At 39.8% G+C, this 21,714-nt stretch overlaps 2 protein-coding genes across 10 annotated transcripts in view; both read left to right on the forward strand.

Annotated features, from left to right (window-relative positions):
* Positions 1–260: 260 nt before the first annotated feature.
* mtfmt (mitochondrial methionyl-tRNA formyltransferase) lies at positions 261–6,663 on the forward strand. Of its 2 annotated transcripts, XM_051380109.1 has the most exons (9): positions 261–595; positions 1,965–2,162; positions 3,679–3,801; positions 3,891–3,993; positions 4,087–4,162; positions 4,245–4,336; positions 4,425–4,503; positions 5,154–5,227; positions 6,304–6,663. In XM_051380109.1, the coding sequence occupies exons 1-9, from the start codon at positions 393–395 to the stop codon at positions 6,457–6,459; spliced, it is 1,104 nt and encodes a 367-aa protein (XP_051236069.1). In that variant the 5' UTR covers positions 261–392; the 3' UTR covers positions 6,460–6,663. The 2 variants fall into 2 exon arrangements, with proteins under 2 accessions (XP_051236069.1, XP_051236071.1); XM_051380111.1 differs by lacking the exon at positions 1,965–2,162 and having other exon boundaries at positions 274–595.
* Positions 6,664–8,797: 2,134 nt separating this feature from the next.
* Positions 8,798–21,714, forward strand: part of celf1 (cugbp, Elav-like family member 1) — a 30,375-nt gene continuing 17,458 nt past the window's right edge. For 6 of the 8 annotated variants that reach the window (XM_051380168.1, XM_051380170.1, XM_051380174.1 and 3 more), the window contains exons 1-3: positions 12,950–13,072; positions 20,577–20,764; positions 21,084–21,166. In XM_051380168.1, coding sequence (XP_051236128.1) covers positions 12,969–13,072; positions 20,577–20,764; positions 21,084–21,166 — 375 coding nt within the window. In that variant the 5' untranslated portion in view covers positions 12,950–12,968. Of the gene's footprint in view, positions 8,996–12,946; positions 13,073–20,576; positions 20,765–21,083; positions 21,167–21,714 lie in introns of those variants that run through there. The other 2 variants (XM_051380173.1, XM_051380172.1) reach the window with 2 other exon arrangements.

Genomic DNA, 21,714 nt, shown 5'->3' on the forward strand with positions numbered 1-21,714 from the left:
ATGTGTGTAGGTGTGTGTAGGTACTGTATATATGTCAGAGGTATTTTTGGGGGGTTGTTTGTTTTGTCTGTTTGTTAGATTATGTTTGTATGCCGACAGTTACCTGCTGCAGCTTTAACCATTCAGCTTCAGTTATCTCTGGACTCAACACTGCGCAGGGCTGTCAGAGCTTTAGAAATCCAGTCACATGAAGTACATACTTTATCCCGCCACCTCCTCCACCAGCCAGTAGGTGGCAGTACGCCTGTTCGCCAGTCACCATCCACACGGAAGAAGAAGACGGAGGCGGAAGTGTAATAGGAAACATGGCGGACACTTTCAGGACACACCGACTACAGTCACAGAAACGGAACTAGTGTCCGCACTGACACTGTGGAGTGTTTCTTTTAACAATGTGGATGAGGACAGCTGGAGCCTCTGTGAGAGTCCTCCACCACCTCCAGAGCTGCTGTACACACTCCGGCTGGAGGCCGACTGATGGGGGACCGCGGCGGCTCTGCAGGCTCATGTCCTCGTCAGGACCCCCATGGAGGCTCCTGTTCTTTGGCACGGATCATTTCGCTGTGGAATCTCTAAAACTCCTCAATTCCAGCAGGTGACAGTGCTACAAGTGATACGAATGACATTGCAGGGCATACTGCATTATATCACACACACACACACACACACACACACACACACTCCAGTCTGAGCTGGATCACAGAGCATCAGAGGGGCAGTGAGCTTCCATACTGGCCCCTGACTACTTACTGGTTTAGTTATGTTTGAAGTTAAAGCTGCATGAATAGCAACTTAAATGTTACACATGTAATTATATAAATAAAATAACAAAGTGCCAGAAATGATACTGAAAAAAGTATTGCAATTAAATGTAAACTTAACGCTGCAGTAGGTAACTTTCATTAAAATAAGCTTTTGTCATATGTGCTGAAACTTTCACTATATCCTGACAGTAGAACATGAGACAGACAATCTGTGAAACATTCAGGTTCCTCTGGCTCCTCCTAGAGCTCCTAATGGTGTTTACAAGAATCCACCGGGCCCGAATGAAAACAACCAATCAGAGCCGAGAAAGATAGTTGATTAATAGTTGATTTAATCTCATTCCCAGGTTGTCAGATATCGATGCTTTAGGTCCCAAAGCTTCAAGCCACTCCTAGCATCAATATTTCAACATTTTCTTTAAAAACCTCTTACTCTACTGTGCAACCAATCAGATGTGCTGTGGGCACATAGACAGAGAGGGGTCTGCATTAGAGCCAACATAGCATGCTATTGAATCTATTTATTTTATCAGCAATCTGATTTGGGGAAAAAAAAAAACATATAATCAGAAAAATGCTGAATATGAAATCCAATAATCAGACTGGCTGATAATTGTTCTATTTCCATCATTAGTGACAGAAGATAAAGACAGACACACTGCAGAGCTGAGGTTCACATTTAAAATGACCAACAAGACATCAGATTACAAGTAGTTTTGATGTATTTCCTATATCATTCATTGCAGCATTTGAAATGCTAATGGGGATCTATCAGTTTTTCTAGACCCCCATCCAGACTTTTAATGCTTCCAGATGAGCTTAGGTCTTTTTTGGGGGAGCTAAGCCCACCCCACTGGCTCCCCCTGTAACCCGAACACTGACCCAGCATCAGTGTTGGACCTCACTGATGCTCTTGTGGCTGAATGGTAGTAAATCCCTGCAGCCAGGTTCCAGAATCTGGTGGAAAGCCAGAGACCAGAAGAGTGGGGGCTGTTATAGCAGCAGGCTAATGCCCGCGGTGATTGTGTCACATGGTCAAGTATCACATTTGGTTGAATGTTTAGGAGTGCAGATATTTTATGTGGGTGTATGCATTCTTTTGCCATATTGTGTATGTTTTTAGTTTCTGTGTCTAAACTACCATTACGTAGTTTGTTGTAGTTTATCTCGGAAGAACTGACCTCCGGGTTCTGTTTGCAGGAGCTCCAGTGGAGGGGTAGTGGAGTCCCTCGAAGTCGTTACTTTGTCTGGTGACGTCCCGGTAAAGAGGTTTGCTCAACAGAACCGCCTTCCACTCCACAGCTGGCCCCCTGACAAGGTGGACGGACAGTTTGATGTTGGCGTGGTGGTGTCTTTTGGCTGTTTACTCCCTGAGAAGCTGATCAATAAGTTTCCACAGTGAGCACCTTTTGTCTGTCTGTGATGTGTTAAAAACTGTGGACTGTTGCTTGACCCCGGTCTGCGGAGGCCACGTGATCCATAACAAGTTATGTTGTTTCTTAAATGTGATGATGACACCATTCTCAGTACACACTGAACCTAAACCGAGGGGCTGTCCGATAGAAAACTCATCTCCAAGCTTTAAAGGCAAACTATGCAGGACTCATACAAACATTATCCCTCTCAGTCATACTCATGACCCACTAGAAGTGTGTGCTGGGGTCTGACTAGTTTAAGATCCTGCAACGAACTTTCATTTTGTGTTGAGTCTGGCGCCCCTTGTGGACAAGAACAGAAGTCTTTCTACCACTTTGTTTTCTTTGATTTCAAGGTGAATTTAACTCAGGAACAGGCATTAAGAATAACTATATAGAAACAGTTTCAGTTAAAGGAGACATTTGATGCAAATTTTCAGGTTCATAATTTCATTTGGTGTGTCTACTAGAATAGGTTTACAGGTTTTAGTTTTCAAAAAACACATTATTTTTCTTATACTGCCCTTAGCTGCAGCACCTCTTTGCGCCCTCTGTCTGAAACACTCTGTTTCAGCTCCTGTCTCTTTAACGCCCCCCTTCCAAAAAGCACTGCTCTGATTGGTCAGCTCGCACGAGCTGGAGCAGGTACTGCCCTTCGGCTTCCGCATGAACGTTGCCGGTGTTTTGGCCATGAATATCATATCAGTAACTGCTTCTAAACCAAGAATTCACCACCACTTTTGTCATATGTGCTGAAACTTTCACTATATCCTGACAGTAGTACATGAGACAGATAATCTGTGAAACAATCCGGTACCTCTGGCTCCTCCTAGAGCTCCTAATGGGATTTGCAAATATTCATTGGGCCTGAATGGAAATAACCAGTAAGAGCCAAGAATTTCAGCAATAATGACAAAAAGGTTATTTTCAAGACATTACCTACTACAGCTTTAAATAAATGTTTTGTCTCTTCAGGGTCCTAGGTGGAGAGAAGACAACTGCCTGAAATTGTATAACATTGTTATCCAAAACAATATTTAGTATATTAGAGCGTTACCGATATGGGACTGCGACTTTTGCGACTGATACAGATTTTAGAGCAGCATTACCGATATGCAGCTGATATCGTGAATTTTTGAACATTATTAAAGTTAAATATTCTTTAACATGTTAAAAAATGTAACATAATCAGTGTCAAGCAATTCTAGTTGACATTGCTGAGAGCTGCTTCTTCTCTCTTACTCTGTGCTGTTTGCCGTAGTATTGTAAATCAATGTATTTAATGGCTATATGATAACATATACACCAATACTTACATGTCTGCTACTGAATGTTATGATAGTATTAGCTGACTGATGATGTATATACATTATTCCCACAGCAGCAGGATGGTGTTAGCCTGGAGCCCTGACCACTACATATACTTCAACATTAAGTCTGATCTACACAGACAGAATGAAATTATAAATGGTATATAATCTGTATGTGTGTCTGTGCAGCGGGATTTTGAATGTTCACCCCAGCTTGCTGCCGAGGTGGCGAGGTTCAGCACCCATCGTCCACACCATCCTGCATGGTGACACTGTGACAGGGGTCACCATCATCCAGATCCGCCCTCACAGGTATACAGAGGGAAAAACTTAAGTGTTCTTCCTATTTTTATTTTTTATTTTTTGCCTTACTATAAACATTCAAAATGTCACATCACCAGGTTTGATGTGGGCCCCATTGTCAACCAGGAGCTCCATCCGGTCCCCGAGAAATGTACTGTTGAAGAGCTCGGAGCTGCCCTAGCCTCTAAGGGAGCACATCTGGTGAGTTGCTGGGACACGGCTGGTAGAAGAGGGTTACCTTATCGTCTCACTAACATGGTAACACAGTTGCTGTATCTGTATTCTGGATTGCAGCTGATCGATACGTTGATGACGCTGTCTGAGAGAATGGCACATAAAAGGGAGCAAGGACAGACGGGTGTTACATTCGGTACGTAGGTCTGAACTACAAAGGAAATATAAAATATAAAACGAGAAATTCTTTCAACTTACACATTATTTTCCTTGAACAGCCCCGAAAATCAACACTTCCATGAGCTTTGTGGTGTGGGAGGAACAGACATGTGACCAAATCGATCGCCTGTATCGTTCTATCGGATTCCGGGTAAGGATGACCGGTCGGGACCGTTGTTCAGTTTGAGCACTGGAAGACTGTTGAATGTCACTGTAATGATCTGTATCTCTGCCATCAGATACCTTTGAGGACCATATGGATGGGCAAGACAGTACAACTTCTGGATTTTGTAGGAAAATGTCACATTTCATTAGCAGGTAAGTTTGGTAAAATCAGATTTTTTGGACCAGAGTGTCTATTTGCACCCAAAATCAGGACCAGGCTTCAAATTGAGACCGGCCATTAGTTGTTAAATGTGTAGCTACACCAATCTAGAAAAGGACACCTGCGTCTATTTAGGACCCTGCTTTTAATTTAAGTTTTTTACAGTACACTAACAACACATGCAGGCTTTTTATATATATCAAGTTAACAGTGTCTAGTTTGTATGTTTGTGAATGTAAAAATCATTCTCGTTTCAGAAAGTGAAATAAGCCTCAATCCTGTTTCTAGAAGCTTAAATAGCCAGGGTTACTCTGATAGAAACAGCAGATCCAGGTTTCTGATCACAGTCTTCTATGTGTGCAGGTGTGTCCCTAAATCAGACCACATAGTCAGAAATATGAATATAACACACTGGACACACTTATAAGGATACATTATGGCTTTAGTCCTTCATTAAATGGCTGACCGGATGGAGAAGCTAAATGCAGCAAAGTCCAGACAGCTAGAACGCAGAGTGAGTGAGGAATCGTGGTGATGTTGAGTCCAATAAATTCTCCACACAGACAGACAAACATTGATAATGTTAGAAATATTTATACAGGGATAAGAATAACCAAACATATCACTGACATGTATTTTTCAGATCACAGGACGCAACCAGTCCCTGGCTCAGTGAGCTATCAGAAGGAGTCCAATACTCTGGCTGTCCGCTGTAAGGTCTGTCCAACTCTGTTAAACTCTAAAATAGTACTGACTATGTATACACACAGTATACACACAGTTTTACAGTTTACTTTCCGTCATTGCAAATGAAATATTTTCTGAAATCTTGTTCAATAATCAAGTGAATTTGACAAAAATAATACACGTACCTGTAACATTTGTGTATTTTCAATTGTCTGCCTGCTTTCTCTAGTTGACTCCTTCTTTTCACTACCCAATAATTAATTATATTACAGTATACTTAGAAAATTGTTCCTTAGGTGTAAGTCTGGTTCAAGTCTGGACAGGGAGCTTTGCTGCATGTTCTGTCATAATTTCCTATCACATCTCTACTGTTGGCTATAATAAAGGACACATTATAATACCCCATGAATCATTTTTAAAAGTCATCATGATGAGCAATGCTGTGATACAACACAGTGTTCTATCAGTACAACAACAGTTATGTAATACTCAGCACTCTGCTATCACTTTCTCTTTTTACAACAAATACCATCCTCATTCATTAACCGTTCCAAATCACTTTTGCTTTGCCGTTTTTTCTATCGCCGTTAACCGGCAGTCTGTGAAAACCAAGTCTTCCTGTAAATGTTTCACCCTCAGCTTCAAGGACAGGGAGATATTTTGCCATTTGAGTCCTTAAACGTCTTTTAATGTGAAACATTTCTGCAGGAAGTGTTCTGTTGCATTAATAGAAGTTTTTTTTTTACCAAACAATAAAAATAAATTCAAGCAGAACTTTAGCTTGAACTGTTGCTTTTGATCTTTTTTTGAGTTAAAAGAATGTTTTTATTACAAGAGTAGTGAGTATGACATGACTGGTGTACTGATGGAATTAGTGCTGTGGAAATGTACATCATGCTGAATTTATCAAGGCTACAGGTAAACTGGAGGAAGTGTCAAGTTTTTATGAACAGCAATAGAGCTGTGTATTGGCCAGAGTCTGCGGATGCGATACGTGTCACAATACAGGGGTTACAATACAGTATATTGCAGACTATATTTATTTATTTATTTATTTATTTTTTCTCCTCACAAACATTTGTATTGATCTGCGTTCCCTGTTCCAGGATGGCTGGGTGGGATTCAAGGCAGTGCTCCTGAGAAGGAGGCTGACAGCACTGGACTTCCATAACGGCTACCTGCATCACACAGGTGAAAGTCGGTTTGTCAGTAGTAAAACAGAAACTGAAACACATCAGATGAAAGAGAACTCAATGTCGTGATGCAACAACAACAGTTTTCTTCCTTGATGTGAACACTGCAAACATGACATTACCTAATGGAATTTATTGTAGTTAATTTATTGCTCTTGTCTGTTTTAAGACATCTGTATGTATAGTACATTTACTGTATTACTGTATTTGTACTGTATACTCTTAATAAATGAATGTGCTGGTGACTGATGGATACCAGGAACAATCAGAAAACAGTTCATTTCTATTTATTAATTTCTTTAAGTATTATTATAAAGTTATACGTTTTTCTATGAATTTTAATTATTATGCTATGGCTGGACCTTTGTCAGCTGCTATGATGACTGATCCAGGAAAGACAAAAAAAAAAAAGGGACTGCCCATTGTTCCAACATAAGTACATCAGTACATCTGTAGTTAGGTAAGTTATACCAGGCTGATGTGTATATATAAATAAATTAATATACGTATATATTTATATATAGACGGTTGACAAATTAGAGGAGGAAAAACAACGTCAAGTGTCTTAGTAAGGTTTTCGGCCACCACATGTCACTAGAACAACTTCAGTGTGCTTATGACTGGTTCTAAAAGTCTCTGGAACGCTTCTGGGAAAAAGATATTCCCTCAATAGTGGTAGAAAGAGTCACATAACATGTCAGTCCAGAATCTCCCATAGGTGCTCATACGTTGAGATCTGGTGACTGTGAAGGCCGTAGCATGTGATTCATATCATACTAATCAAAATACTCATCTTTACATATGTGCTTCTGCCCCCACACATCTGGATGTAGCATTTTTTCCAGTGCTCAGTGCTATAGTATGTTAGTACACCTGCAAACCAACTCCAACACCTCTCTACTGGATCAGCCATACCAGAACACTTTCTGCTCAACGGGTACATCAACTGTAAATGGTACTTTATGTAAAGTGCAGTGATGTGTATAACTGGTATGGTTCAGTGACCCTCGTACCCCATGGACGGAAGCATTGCCATCCTGGAAGAGACCAATCCCATCAGAATAGAAATGTTTCATCATAGGATAAAGGTGATCACTCAGAACTACTTTGTATTGATTGCCCCAGCCCTCTAAAGGGACAAGTGGACCCATACCATGCCGGCAAAATGCCCCCCACAGCATAACAGCCACTGAATCCCCTCACTCACAAGCATTCAGGTCTGTACCGTTCTGGTGTATGCCACACATGCACTCGTCCACTTGTGGATAATATGGTGAAGGGTGATTCATCTGACCACATCACTTTTTTCCATGATTCTGTACACCAGTGTATTGTTTTTTGCACCACTGAACACAAATGTGTTTCAGCCTTTGTAATGAGGGGTTTATGTGCTGCAACCCAATACCTACTACTATATTATCACTCTGACAAAATCAGAGTCAACTGGGCCTGCTCAGCATTTCATACACCCATTTATTGAGTGTGTGTGTGTGTGTGTGTGTGTGTGTGTTTGTGTGTGTGTGTTTGTGTGTGTGTGTGTGTATATTACATCACGAGTGTTACATTACAAGAACAGAGGGAAATAAAGGATACATTTGCAATCTTTGGTGGTAGGATGTCATGCACTACTTTATTTATTATTTACTACAGTTTAGTATAGTTTATCATCTATCCTATCTGTCTATATTGTTTTAAGGACTGCATATATATATAAATATATATAATTTTTGTTCTCTCGAGTTCAAAGATGTATTTTAGTTTTATTTGGGTTGTTTACTTTCCAGTGAGGTTTACTGTTAAATTTGAAGTTAGTGTTGTGTTTGTGACAGTTTTATTTTTGTCAAATATCCCCACTCAGTACATATCTTTATTACCTTTATTCTTTATTAACCAAATTTAAAAGATCCTTGTTAAATATTTTTAAGTTTTGTTTTTCAGTTAGAAAACAAAACAGCTGACATTTTCAGAAGTTCAGTGGACTATTGGACAATCTTTAATAGGGATGATATGAAGTTATGTTGTTGCTCTGAAGGAATTAGGTTTTATATTATATTTATTCAGCTGGTGCATATTTTGTACTTATTTATACTTGTTAAACTGGATTCATGCATCATAATAAATAAAAGATAGACCACATAAAGAGCTTGTGGGAAATTAGTCCATGATAGGGTTCCTCTGAGTGGACCGTACCACGTTCCACTCCAAAACAGGGAACTGGTAGGTGAACTTTCACTACCGTCTCAAACAGCACTGAATGCCAGGGTCTCCCACAAAGAAAAGTTTGTCCACTGAACGATAAAATGCCAGATCCAACTATCTGAATCAACCTCAAAGCACATATGGCGTATAACGTAGGCTCTTCCCGGTGCCCCCCACCCCCCGCCCCCTTGCAGCTGTCGAGTGGTAACGGTTCAGGCGAGACTGCCATTTTACACAGGGGCTGCTAGCTAAATCTCCAAAGTGACAGACAACAACTAATTCACCTATGTAGTCGTCGGCTTGTTTACAAAAGTACAGCGTAAATAACGTTGTGTTGTGAGCAAACATCCTAAACGACATTTTGTCTTAAGCACAAGTCCAATTAACAGTGGCGTAAAAAACACGGGTAAGTTGGTCATTTTAAGTTGTCAAAATGTACTGTAGCTAGCTAACGTTACCATAACAGACCCACGGTGCTGTCGCTTCGCAGGTCGCTCGTCGGCCGGCTCACAGCTAACATTAGCACCGCTGGTTGTCGGGCTTCATACAGACTGTACTGTTAAGGGCTGGACGGCAGCTTGCCAATATGACTAATGTGTTGACAGTAATTTGTGGCTGAAATGACGTCATGATAGAGTTGGTGTGCATGGCTGAACTGTGATGTTACGTTTCATTTGCAGTGAAGTAGGAACGGTGCGGTGTTTGTGACAGGGTTAGAGTTAGTTAACGCTATATATATCCAAAAAGAGGGTACGCACGTGATGTCACCGAACGCGGAAGTCGCCACTGTTAACCCCTCCCACTATCAGGATCTGTCAGGTTGAGGGACTGAAATGAAGAAACCTTGTTAAAATGGTACAAAAAGACTTGTGACAAGTTATTACCACTGAAGTCTAAAGAGAAGTATAGCAGAGTGGCACTTTTAAAGGTCCAGTGTGTAACATTGAGGAGGATCTATTGTCAGAAATGGAATATAATACTTACAGGTATGTTTTCATTAGTGTATAATCAGCTGAAAATAAGAATCGTTGTGTTTTTGATACCTTAGAATGAGCTGTTGTTATCTACAGAGGTGCAGGTCGTCTTCAATTTGACATAGTAGCCGAAGTACAGTCACAGCAATGGTGTCTGTCACACACTGGCCCAAAAATACCTTTTTCCACGAGGTTACATTGTCAAAGAAGTGTCTCTTCTTTACAGCAGGAAGTGGCTTTCTTGGCTTCATGTGGCACTGAGCAGCTTTCATCGGAATGGACGTAGTGCTACCTCCAACGCTGTATCCAGTTCTCTCTATACATCCATGCTACGCTCTGGTCCTTTTAAAGGATCTGTGTATCTAATGTTAACCAAGCACACACTCTGAAGTAGTATTTTAACAAACTCGACAACCAGAATGCGTTGAAATCTATGTGATTTTGATGAGGTGGACAAATCCCACTTTGAAATAGGACAGCATGGCTTTGGACACGTGTCCGCCAGCCGCAGCCACAGTCACAGTCACAGTAAGGACTCAGCAGTAAAACTATGTGTACATGATTTTAAATTACGCTTTTGTGTGACCACACTAGCATTTCTAGGCTATGAACACCTGCACGACATAAAAATGGTCAAATCTCCCCCTCCTCCCTTTTTTAGTTGGTTTATCATTATTTTATGGTTGCGACATTGTCTGACATTATCAGCATAAACACAGTTTAATGACAGCTGAGCAAATTCATGATCACAGAAAAAGTTCGACAGAAAGGGATCCTTTTATTTTTCTGCCATGCAGCCCCCCCCCGCCTGTGACCAGGCTACAGCTGCTTACTCTGCAGAGTGCCAGCCCGTTACACCTCTATTCATTCTCCTCTGCTCTCTGTGGTCAACTATGCTGTTTTTAATACAGCCAAATTCATAGTATAGTATGAATGAGAGTATGAAATGGCTTTTTCATTTTCACGGCCCATAAATGGCTGATATTTCCAGGCTGCTGTGCTGTGGTGATAAATTATTATTTTATACTTGAAGTGTTGTTTGTCAAACTCAACAGGTTAATGACAACAACTCTGGTGTGTGTTTGGCCATGTTGAGATTGACAGTGAATGATCACAGAGAAAGTTGGAGGCAACCAAAGGTTTTCTTATCAACTTTACTGACACAAAGCCCGGACCCTCACTGGGCTGGCTTTTGGAAAAGCTCAGTTTTAGTCTGGGAAGGGTTAACTAAAAAAAGTTAAGATTAGTTTTTAGTCACAGAAACAGTACAGTTATATGAACTGAACTGAACCATAACTCTGATCTAGTTGGAAAGGTTTCATACAAAGTGTAAGTAGAAAATGTGTATTAAAAATGAAAGGCGAATTAGTCAGTGTTCACTGTAGACTCTGCTCAGACCAGCAAGGTCACTGTGTGAGAAAATGTGCCCTCTTCGATCATTTCAATGTGACCGCAGTATCCAAACAGTGGAGCTGCTGCTGGGTCAGCTTCTGCCACTATGCAATCCAACATCATTGGATAATGCTCTGCTGTTGGCCAATCAAGGTATTCAACCTCAAATGCCTTGTAGCATTGTGCTAAATCTACTGTTTGACTCACAAACGCTGAGACAGAGAAAGAAATTCTCGCTCCAGCTTTAAAAATGTACTTCCTGGATTTCACATCCCATAGGCAACTGTTGCAACATGAACACACTTAACACTAACTTACTATCTTTTTAAAATCAATCAATATTATAAATCATCAAATAAAATTAAAAATTCTATGTAGATGTATATCAGAAGTATCATTGTTGCTGGAGGAACACATCTACACCATGATATACACTCAACTTCTCCAGTATTGAGCTTTTTATGTGTACGTATTCAGGATATAACGGTATACAAAATCCTAATCCTAACTTTTTTTTAAATCAAAAGTGTTTATTGTCCTCCCAGTATTGCAGCTCTATCACGGTGCTGACATCTGTGAATTGCCGTTAATTTTTCCACACAACATTACAGCCTGAGGTCCCCTTAAGTATAGCAGACCACACTTTGAACCAGGAAACCCACATCGGTCAGTGTAGCATTGCTTTTACTCCATATAAGATTTAGTGTGGATTTGTTTAGTTACTGTAATGTTTAGTCTTTCTAAGTCGCATCCATAAATTAGGACAACTAAGAGTTCCTGTGGCTGTGAGACACTGGACCTTTCTTTCGAAACACCCACAAACTGAACGGCCAGTTCTGCAGTTAATGTTTCTGACTCCAGGGCTAATAGGGGACCACTGCATGGTCTTGAGGGTCATGTACCCATTCCACAGCAGTCTGTGATCATGCGATCTCTAGTAGCCATGTCCTGTTTAGGTGGGGGTGTGGGGCAGGTGTGTGTATCTTGTTACTCAGTCAGCTGCAGTTTCACTTTGAATTAGTGTTGGTAGTGGTTTTATCTTGAGAGAGAAAGAAACAGTGTCTCAGAATTAGTCAGCTTTTCTTGGGCACATTCTTTCCACAACAATCACAATATTGGAATATTAATAATGAGAATATTGGTTTTTACAAAGGCTTGCTTCCACACTTGAATGGTTTTTTTTGTTTCAAGGTTTGTTTTAAGGTTTGAAATGATGTTCTGTCTGCATGAAACAAATATAGCCTGCATCACTGCTGCTTGGCACAACCCAAATACTGAAGTTCAAATGCATTTTCAACCAACAGAAGAACTTAAAGGTCCAGTGTGTAACATTTAGGAGGATCTAATGTCACAAATGGAATATAATATTCATAGCTCATCTAAAAATAAGAATCATTGTGTTTTTGTTACCTTATAATGAGCTGTTGTTATCTACAGAGGGAGCTGGTACTCTTTCATGGAGTCCACCATGTTGAACCGCCATGTTTCTACAGTAGCCCAGAATGGACAAACCAAACACTGAATCTAGAGGCAAGGTTTGCGACCATCGTAGTTTCTCCTACATGCTTAGAAGCTTGAGCTGTATTCATATTGTTGCAATCTGCAACTACACTGGTAGATGTCATTGAATGCTACACACTGGTCCTTTTTAAGTTTCATCTGAGAAATGCAGAAAAAAGTAAAGCTTTAATTGTATTGATCCTGTTATTCATCTTAGCAGAGAGCAGGCTCCTCCTTTGGTTGTCTATCACTGTCAACTGTGAATGTCTTATTTTGATTGACTACTCCCACTCCCATACGTAATCTCTGGTACCAAGTACTAAGGCTGGATGATCTTACAAGTAATTTTTTTTTATCAGTCTTGGATGTCGCTGCATGTTCCTGTTTTTGAGGCAGACTTTACCACCCGTTTGTGTTTTCCACTTTGGTAACTGATTCATGTTTTGAGTCTCTGTTAAATGTGTTTTTATGTGTATTTTTGTGTATGTTAGTAGAAGTAGTGCAAGGCCCTGGATGGATAGCCTGGACCCTGAAACCCTGTATGTGTCTCCGGAGCAGACTGGACAGCCCACACTCCCCCTCCCTAACTCGGAAGTCTCCAACTTGGCACTAGGGGGGTAAGGAGCCTTCAGCCTACTCTACTCTGTCCTCTGATGTTTGGGGAGACAACAGGGTTATAGAAAATCTGTCAGCACCCAGTAACCCACTGCTCACACCTTACCACCATATATATATGCCTTACACAGTTAATTAGTCAGTACATACATAAAAAAACTGTAAACAACTTAACCACAACCGTAAGTAAAAATGTACATGCACTGATGGTATTATAATTACGGTACAGTGATTGATACTGTTTATAGTGTCATACTGCTTCGTCATACACATAACCCAGTCAGACATGAATGAACACATAGCTGGAATCAGCAGAACCCACTTTTACCAGTGATCGTGGTATCTTGGGATCCACTGAAGAAAAACCTCCATAAGCCCACTCTCTTATGATAACTTTTGCCTAGGAGACATTTTATTCTGAACCTCCTCCCATTTATTGCACAGCCTAACATTTTTGCTCATTGGATGGACCATTTTCTTGTCTATAGTTTTTTATTATTATTATTTTTTAATCTAATTATGTTATTTTATTCAAACCCTTCTTTTCAAGCGACCTTCATCTGGTTCTATTTATGGCTGTCACACTTATTTTGTTAGCTATGTTATTTCACAGACTTGTGTTTGGTATTAGAAATATGCTTTACTTAGATGAGTGATGAGAGATATAAAAAAGGTTATGTTGCAGCATCTAAAAAAGTCTAAAATATGAATTTTAAACCTTTAGAATTGCATATCTTAAATATGATTTTGACAGGTCTTAAAAATAAACGCTACTTGTATAAAGGTGCATTTTTCAGTTTCATTTTTAAATGTGTTTCTGGGAATAATTTGTATTGATCATGCTGTCACAACTACAAAAGTGTTGACTTAAATACCATCTTTAATCAAACCTGTTGAAACCTGCAGAACCCCTTTGTTGAGTTGAGCACACGGCTACCTGAAGGCAGGTGGATACAGATACTGTAGTCCAGTGATGTTGCACACATCCGTGGAGTTTATCTCATTTCGTAGGCATGAGTGTGTATGTGCATGTGAGTTTGTGCGCACATTGTGGGGTGCACAAAGACCAAAGCCAGTGCCATTTGACATTGGCTCCCTTCTGTTTTTACACACACAAATCGCACACAAACGAGTGCAGCCCGTAGCACAACAGGGTAAACACAGCCCCCCTCAGGCCGGAACCTAATTGTTAGCCCTTGGTGTGGCTAGTCCAGGGATTAGCTACTGGCTGGGGAGTACTATTCACTCCCTCTTTCATTCCCTCTGCCCACTGGGCCTTATCACCATCAATCTGACACCCTGTTTATCTGACGCTGCAGCCAGATCTGCTGGCCTAGGAGAAATGTTCACAAAGGCCGTGGATCATCAGCACTTTGATTGTGGGACCCCAAATTGCCATTACTCTCTCTGTCCCCAGTGATCCCAGCAGCCCTCTGTCTCCATGATCTCTATGCAGTGGTTAGTCCCAGTCCCAGAACCTGGAAAGCCAACCTGAAGGCCTGTCACTTTGTGTCTGTCATTTGTTCTTCCATCTTAAACAAAGGTGGTTCCTCAGCCAGATTCTGTTTGCTGTATTTGTGTTCCTGTGGACGGGGTTCTCTATGTGGATTGGTTTGTTGTGGGACACTGTTTTTCTCAGCCTTTGGTGCACTGTTGGCTGCCTTATTATACCCTTCGCCAGGAACTTACCAACAAGTGTACGATCTGGAGTTTACCACCACCCTCTGAGCACAGTGTCAATTTAGTTTAATCGTGTTAAAGAACAAGAAAGATTTTGCTGTCATGGCTTCTTTTAAGCTGGATTTTCTCCCTGAGATGATGGTGGACCACTGCTCTTTGAATTCTAGTCCTGTGTAAGTAACTCCCTCTGGTCAGTTCTGTGTGTATTGTGTTTTCAAGGGTTGTCTTGTGTCTCTGGAAGTCAGCTATGAAGGATAGGTCTTTTGTGATTTAATGTTGTAATAATCATGAGCAGCTGTGTTGCAGAGTGTCAGTACCCCTTTCTCGGTGGTTTGTTTTCTCTTTGCAGTTGTCAGTTGTCAAGTTTCAGAAGTAAATCTAATTTTTACATTCAATATGAAATAAGTTTGAATTATTTTTGTAAGATATTTGGTAAAGTGTTTGAATATTCAAACAGACACCTAAACAGGCACATTGTGCTTCTAAAGTTAAATATTTAATGCATTGACATCAAACCCGTTTTTCTGTCAAATCAACACTGCTTACTCTTACTCGCATTTTGCATGTACATAGCACTCCTACTGCACTTCCTAGCTGCCTTCCTTAAAGGTTGGGTATTGTTTTTGACAGATTCTGATTCCAGTTCAGATTCTTATGTAAATCTGTCTCTGATTCTTGGCATATTATTTGTGCAAGAAAGGAGACATAGTTCTGTGCTTAACAGGCTCTAACAAACCGAAATCAACAATGAATGCCTCTCCCACTTCAGTCATCATAACCACATTATCAGTTAGTTTTTCTTTCCCAGAATAGTCTTTTGAGCATCTTAACTCTGGAAGGACCAATTTTCATCCCTGAATTAAGGTCACAGTAGATCATTGTATATTGATATCAAGGTCTGTTGTCATATTTGATTTTGTTTGTATTGTGCATCCTCATACTGACCTGTCCCTGGCAGTGCTCACTTTCAGGTTTGCATTGGTTTCAAGGGCCCAATGGAAGCATTAAATATAATCGCATCCTTAGACATGGGATGCTTAGATAATGAAGATGTCCAAGATGTTACGGTCACTAATAACAGTAACAGGATGTTAATAAGTTGACTTAATAAGTATCTTTATGACTAATGTTTTGAACCAATGTAAGTCAGAGGGTTCTCAAACGTTTAAACATATGTTTACTGACATTTGTACTCCTAGATGCTGTAGGAATTATTTATATTTTAAACTTTTCAACCTAAATACTTTCGTCGAGTTTCATAGAAATGAACTTAAACAAATTAAATTTGAATAAATAAATGTTAATACCATTTCTATACTTTTAAACACAGGGTCATTTTTATTCAGATTACATTTTGACCTCACAGCATTTGTAATTTTCAAGTAACAGATCTTAAAGCTTTCAGAAAATGAACAGTAACAAGACTGGTAAAGTCCTAATGAACACAGTTAATTTTTCAAGTTTCATGGCTAAAGCGCTTTGAGGGATTATATAAAACCAACAATCGAAAAATCAACACATTCTCGAGGAAAGGAACAAATATTTACACGGTAGGGCCATTCAAGCCTTATAAGGATGACATATTTTCAAATGACTATAAATATGGACAGACAAACCTTTACTACTGGTTGTCTCTAACCTGAAAAATCAACAGTTTATGAGGTAGCTTCTGTCCATCTATCACAAGAGAATGTAAAACAATGAAAAGGGAATGTCAACATAAAGATACTGTTTATGACTACCTTTAGATCCGCTGGTGCTCTTACCGTCGCTGTTCTGAATAAAACCAAGCTCGAGATAACTGTCGACATATCTTCTCAGTTTAGCTGGTTTGGGCTTAGCATCACTTGATGAAGTGGACGGTCTTAAATAGGCGTCCATCGCCACTAGCTAAACATCAGCAGGAGCTGTACGCTAAGTGCGTCCTGAGCAAAGTGATGCGAGTGAGTGATGTGTGTCAGATTTACGTGATACAATCCTTTGAGAGTTTTGATTGGCCGAAAGCTAACGTAAGCGGGAGTAATTGGATCAGTATTTTTGTTTTATTGGCGCAGTGGTTCCCATGTGTACTTACTTGCTATTTTTAATGATACGGCATAACTTTAATAATTTATTGCAAATTATTTAGTGGACCCCCAAGCAATGGCTTGCGGACCCCCGGGGGGTCCAGGGACCCCAGTTTGAGAACCGCTGATGTAAGTAATGTAAGAAAAATATTTTTTTCTTTTGAGAGAAACTATAATTTCTCCAAACAGATCAAACCTGTTTCCAATGCACCAACTGTAATGTACTGACACATCCAGAAATGTGTCACAGATATAGTTCCCCATTATGTTAGTTATGCAGAATAAGTATAACGCTATACATTAACAACTCATTAGCTATCTTCTGCTGTACTGACAAGCCATGAGATTAGCTAGGTTTGTGGTAAACTAGGAAACTAATTCAGCAGCAGATGAACTGCAAGCATGTGTTTTATAGTGACTGTCAGCATTATACTTGTGGTGGAAATAAAAGAGTAACAGAGTCAGTCTATTTCAGCTGAAAGGGCAGCTGATACATCAGAGTGTATGTTGCAGGTCTGACCCAGGGGTGCAGAAACAGTCACTTTTTGTAATCTTTGAATACATGTTAAAGATCATCTTAGCCTTGAGCTCAGAAGAGGGAGAAAAATTAGTATCATAGCTGAATGTTATCTAATCTTTTGTAGGTAGCAAAGCAAGTTATTTAGCTATAGGTGTCATAGGTGTACCAAGAAGATAAATACATTGGCTCATAATAAATTGCACAATAATACATGATTATAGAAAACTTGAAAAAATTATACATTTTGCTTTAACAATACTGACAAGGGAGAAAATGATAGGGCCGATGTTCGTTGAACTATCTTACTGACTATAATACATGTAAAACATGTCAATGGGCTATGCACTCAACTCCTGTGCTGCTGACGACAAAACATGCTACAGGCCTTCAGCCTAGGTTATTCAGTTCAATTTTATTTGTATAGCGCCAATTCGTAACAGAAGTTATCTCAGGACGCATAGAGCAGGTCCAGACCGCACTCCTTTCTAAGTTCCCACCATGAGCAAGCACAGGCGACAGTGGCATGAAAAAACGTCCTTTGAACAGGCAGAAACTTTGAGCAGACCCCGGCTCTGGGTGGGTGGTCATCTCCCTCGACCAGTTGGGGTTACACATAAAGGTTTATTATCATTCAAGTCATGTACTTTTATTTTGCAATCAAATGAGCAACTCCTAACCCCTTACCATGACGTACAAACTTAGACTGCTCAGTCAGTGGTCAGCTCAGCTGTGATGCTTTCAGGCAACTCCTACCAGTGTGTCAAAGAGCTCTCAAGTGGACCAACAATTGCAATTGGGACACTGAAAATAAAATGGCTCAAATACACCTGTGGTTTTCCATTACAATGAGTTCTTGTTACTAATCAGCTGATATAGACAGCAATACAGTTCATCTGCAATTAGCCGATGATGGCTGATAAAGTGGCCAACTGATGTATTGGTCACTGTTACTGTTTACTCTAAAAATGTCATTTATTACTCATTACTCTTTTCAAAAGTAATATTATTACTTTACTTCTTACTCCCTGCCAACAGGCATTGGTTGCACTACTAGTTGTATTACTTGTTTACTCCCCACAAAATCAAAATCCAGTTTTGTTTGTAAAAATCAAAGTAATTAAATATTTCCAGCTGCTGAATGTAAACGTTCCCATCTTCCAAACTAGTTTCCTCCACGATTACAAAAATGAATCCAAGTAATTATTTCTCAGGCAGGGGACTGTTGCATGTCATAACCCCTCTCTCCCTCTCCCCGCATTTCATGTCTGCCTCTTAGCTATCATAAAAAAAATTAATGTTGGGAGCAGAATATTGCAGCAGATAATTCCTAGTAGATTTAAGAAGACAAAGTACACCTTTAAGCACACCTGTTTTTACATCTAGGGATGCAGGATATATTGGTAGCCTATATATTATCGGTCAATGAGTACAAACATTCAATTAATACATACATAACATTAATTATTATTTATAATAATTAGTTATTGTACATCTGATCATTAACATCATTGACTTTTTAGAGATATATGGTTCTCACAAGGACAGACACGCTACAAATATGATAATCTCACAGAATATGATGCATTCCTGTAGATTAAACTACCAACAGTATAAAAAGTAGTTAAAATGAGCTCAATCATAAACATCCACAGCAGTAAAATGCAACATACACATTAATGCAGCAACATTGACTGCATTTTAGGACATTTTGCTATAATAGTTTACTTTTACCTTAGTAAGGTTTAGAATGCAGAACTTTTACTTGTAGTGGGGTTGGTATTAGTACGTTTGCTTAAGTCAAGAACCTGAATACACTCACAGCCTAACTGCGTGTTACTGGCTCGGCCGAGCCGTGGCCACAAGTATCCTTATGGATAACTTGTATGTTTAGCGGGTTTGTTGTGAACTTCTTCCAAGCGTGTGAGAGAAGTGGGGATGTGTATTGGCAAGAATCTGGCAATACGATACGGTGGGTACGATTCAGTATATTGCGATATCTTGGGATACTATATATACGTATATATATTTTGTTCTGTAAATACATTTTTATTTTATTTTATCTATATTAAGATTTGTGTTTTAAATAGTGCTGTCAAACAATTAAAATAGTTAACTCACAATTAAAAATTATCTATTCTAAATGTCCCTTGATTTCTTTTTGTCCCATTATTTTTTCTCATTTTAATGCTCTTATCTACATGGAAAAGTGGATCGGCTTGCTTTGTGCAAATGTTGTTTTTATTGAAAACAACATTGGCATATATTGTAGTGTTCAATTTCACACTAACATTCTCACGTGGAGCAAATAAACTCTCACACAATGTAACCCATCAATGTCCATCAATAAAAGGGAAAAAAATACTAGACCCTCGTCCTCCACAACGTTAACAGGCCTACATGCAGTAGCCACCCATTTAGCTATGGCTGCAGTAAGTTTGTTCTTAGTTGTGGTATCCATTTGCTTCTGTCTGAAGTCATCCATTGTCGCCTGGCTTTGACGAGGGGGCGGAGAATTCGCATCAGCTGTGTGCTTGACCATCAAGTGGTATTTCAGACTGGACATGCTGCGATGATAGCTCAGTTCACAACGACAAAACACACAGAACACTTTGGTCTTGTCAATGGAACCATTTGGCAACTTTTTAAAAGTAAACTTTCCATTCAGAATATTATTGGCATCCATTTCGGCGTCTCGCGCTCGCCATCCACTCAAAATGTAACGTCTACTACTTTTAAACAAGTGTGTGCGGCGTGCCTGTTGTTTTGTTTCTGGTCTAGCTAGATCCGCTGTGGTATTGTAGTTTTTTCTAACGCTACTAGTTGTTGCAACAGCATGTGAGAAAAACTACAAAGTGTGCTAGGCCAAAAAGAACGTTAATCTTGCGATAAAAAAATTGAGGCCGTTAAAATGGGTTTGCGTTAACGCCGTTAATAACGCGTTTAACTGACAGCTCTAGTTTTAAACAAGAACTTATAAGGAAGCAAATGATTCATACTCAATCATACGGTCACTCAGTGGGTCAGAATTTTTTTTTGTACAAAATCAGCATCATAAATAAAGAAAATAAAACTCTTTCCTCCATATGGATCTCTTTCTCTTGGTCATTATTTTCACTGGAAAAATTAGCTACTTTACATATTAACCCAGCATGCTGTTGTTGAATTGTTGCAGTTATAAAAATAAGAAATCAACATGTGTGTTTTAGCCTCTAACTAATGCACTGGTATCTGTCTTTGTAGTGGGAAGAAGATGAATGGATCTTTGGACCACCCCGACCAACCAGATGTTGATGCCATTAAGATGTTTGTGGGACAGATCCCGCGGTCCTGGTCTGAGGAGCAGCTTCGTGAGCTATTTGAACCTTACGGAGCAGTCTATGAGATTAATGTTCTCCGAGACCGCAGCCAGAATCCACCACAGAGCAAAGGTCAGCCTAACACACACACACACAAAATAGTATTTCATTGGAGTTGTAGTCATGGGATTCACTTGCTTGCTTTTAAGAAAATGTAAAAAAAATGTTGTGGCCCCACAGAAACTAGATGGACTTGGCTAATATGACATTATAGTGTATTATTATTCTGGCAGTAATGACTGTACATAATTCATCATTTTTTGGATTGATACTGGCCTAGTGGTGGTACTGTTGTGCATACCTTCCATGTAGCAGATGTATGAGCTTACACACCAAATCCAGTAACTGAGTCTGGTGTGTGATACGGGTGTCTCTTTCATTCCTCCGGCAGGCTGCTGTTTTATAACGTACTATACTCGCAAATCAGCCCTCGAAGCACAGAATGCTCTGCACAACATGAAGATTCTTCCAGGGGTAGGTGATGACAGTCTCTTTTAACTCCCCCCCAGTGTATGCTGGTTCATATGGAAACCTTGGACTTCCTCTCTGCAGCTTCAGCGTAGAGCTTGGTTCAGTGTTAGAGTGTGCACATGAACAGACCATCAAAATGACAGGGCTGTCTGTCTTCTGAACTGCGGGAGCTGATTCAGCAACCAGGTCTATTGTTCAGGGGTTGAAGCACCAACAGTGTTGGGAACCTATTCTTTGTGTTTTTTGTTTGTCTTTTAAGCTTATTTTAGGGCATTTTTTCCTTTATTTGATAGTGACAGGTGAAGAGGCAGACAGGAAACGGGGAGAGAGAGGGGTATGACATGCAACAAAGGTTGTTGGTAGTTGTGGACATGCAGCAAAATAAATGACTTTTCTTAGTTAACTTTCACACACTGCTCTCTAGTTCAGTGGTTCCCAACCTGTGTCAGGGACAAGAAAACACTGAATTTGTCTAAAAGAAGCCTGATTAGTCTGTATGATTGTTAAAAAATTATTAAAGACAATACATAAAACAGACAGGTAATTGTATA

This window comes from Dicentrarchus labrax, unplaced genomic scaffold, assembly GCF_905237075.1.
Source record: "Dicentrarchus labrax unplaced genomic scaffold, dlabrax2021, whole genome shotgun sequence".
Classification (NCBI taxonomy): domain Eukaryota; kingdom Metazoa; phylum Chordata; class Actinopteri; family Moronidae; genus Dicentrarchus; species Dicentrarchus labrax.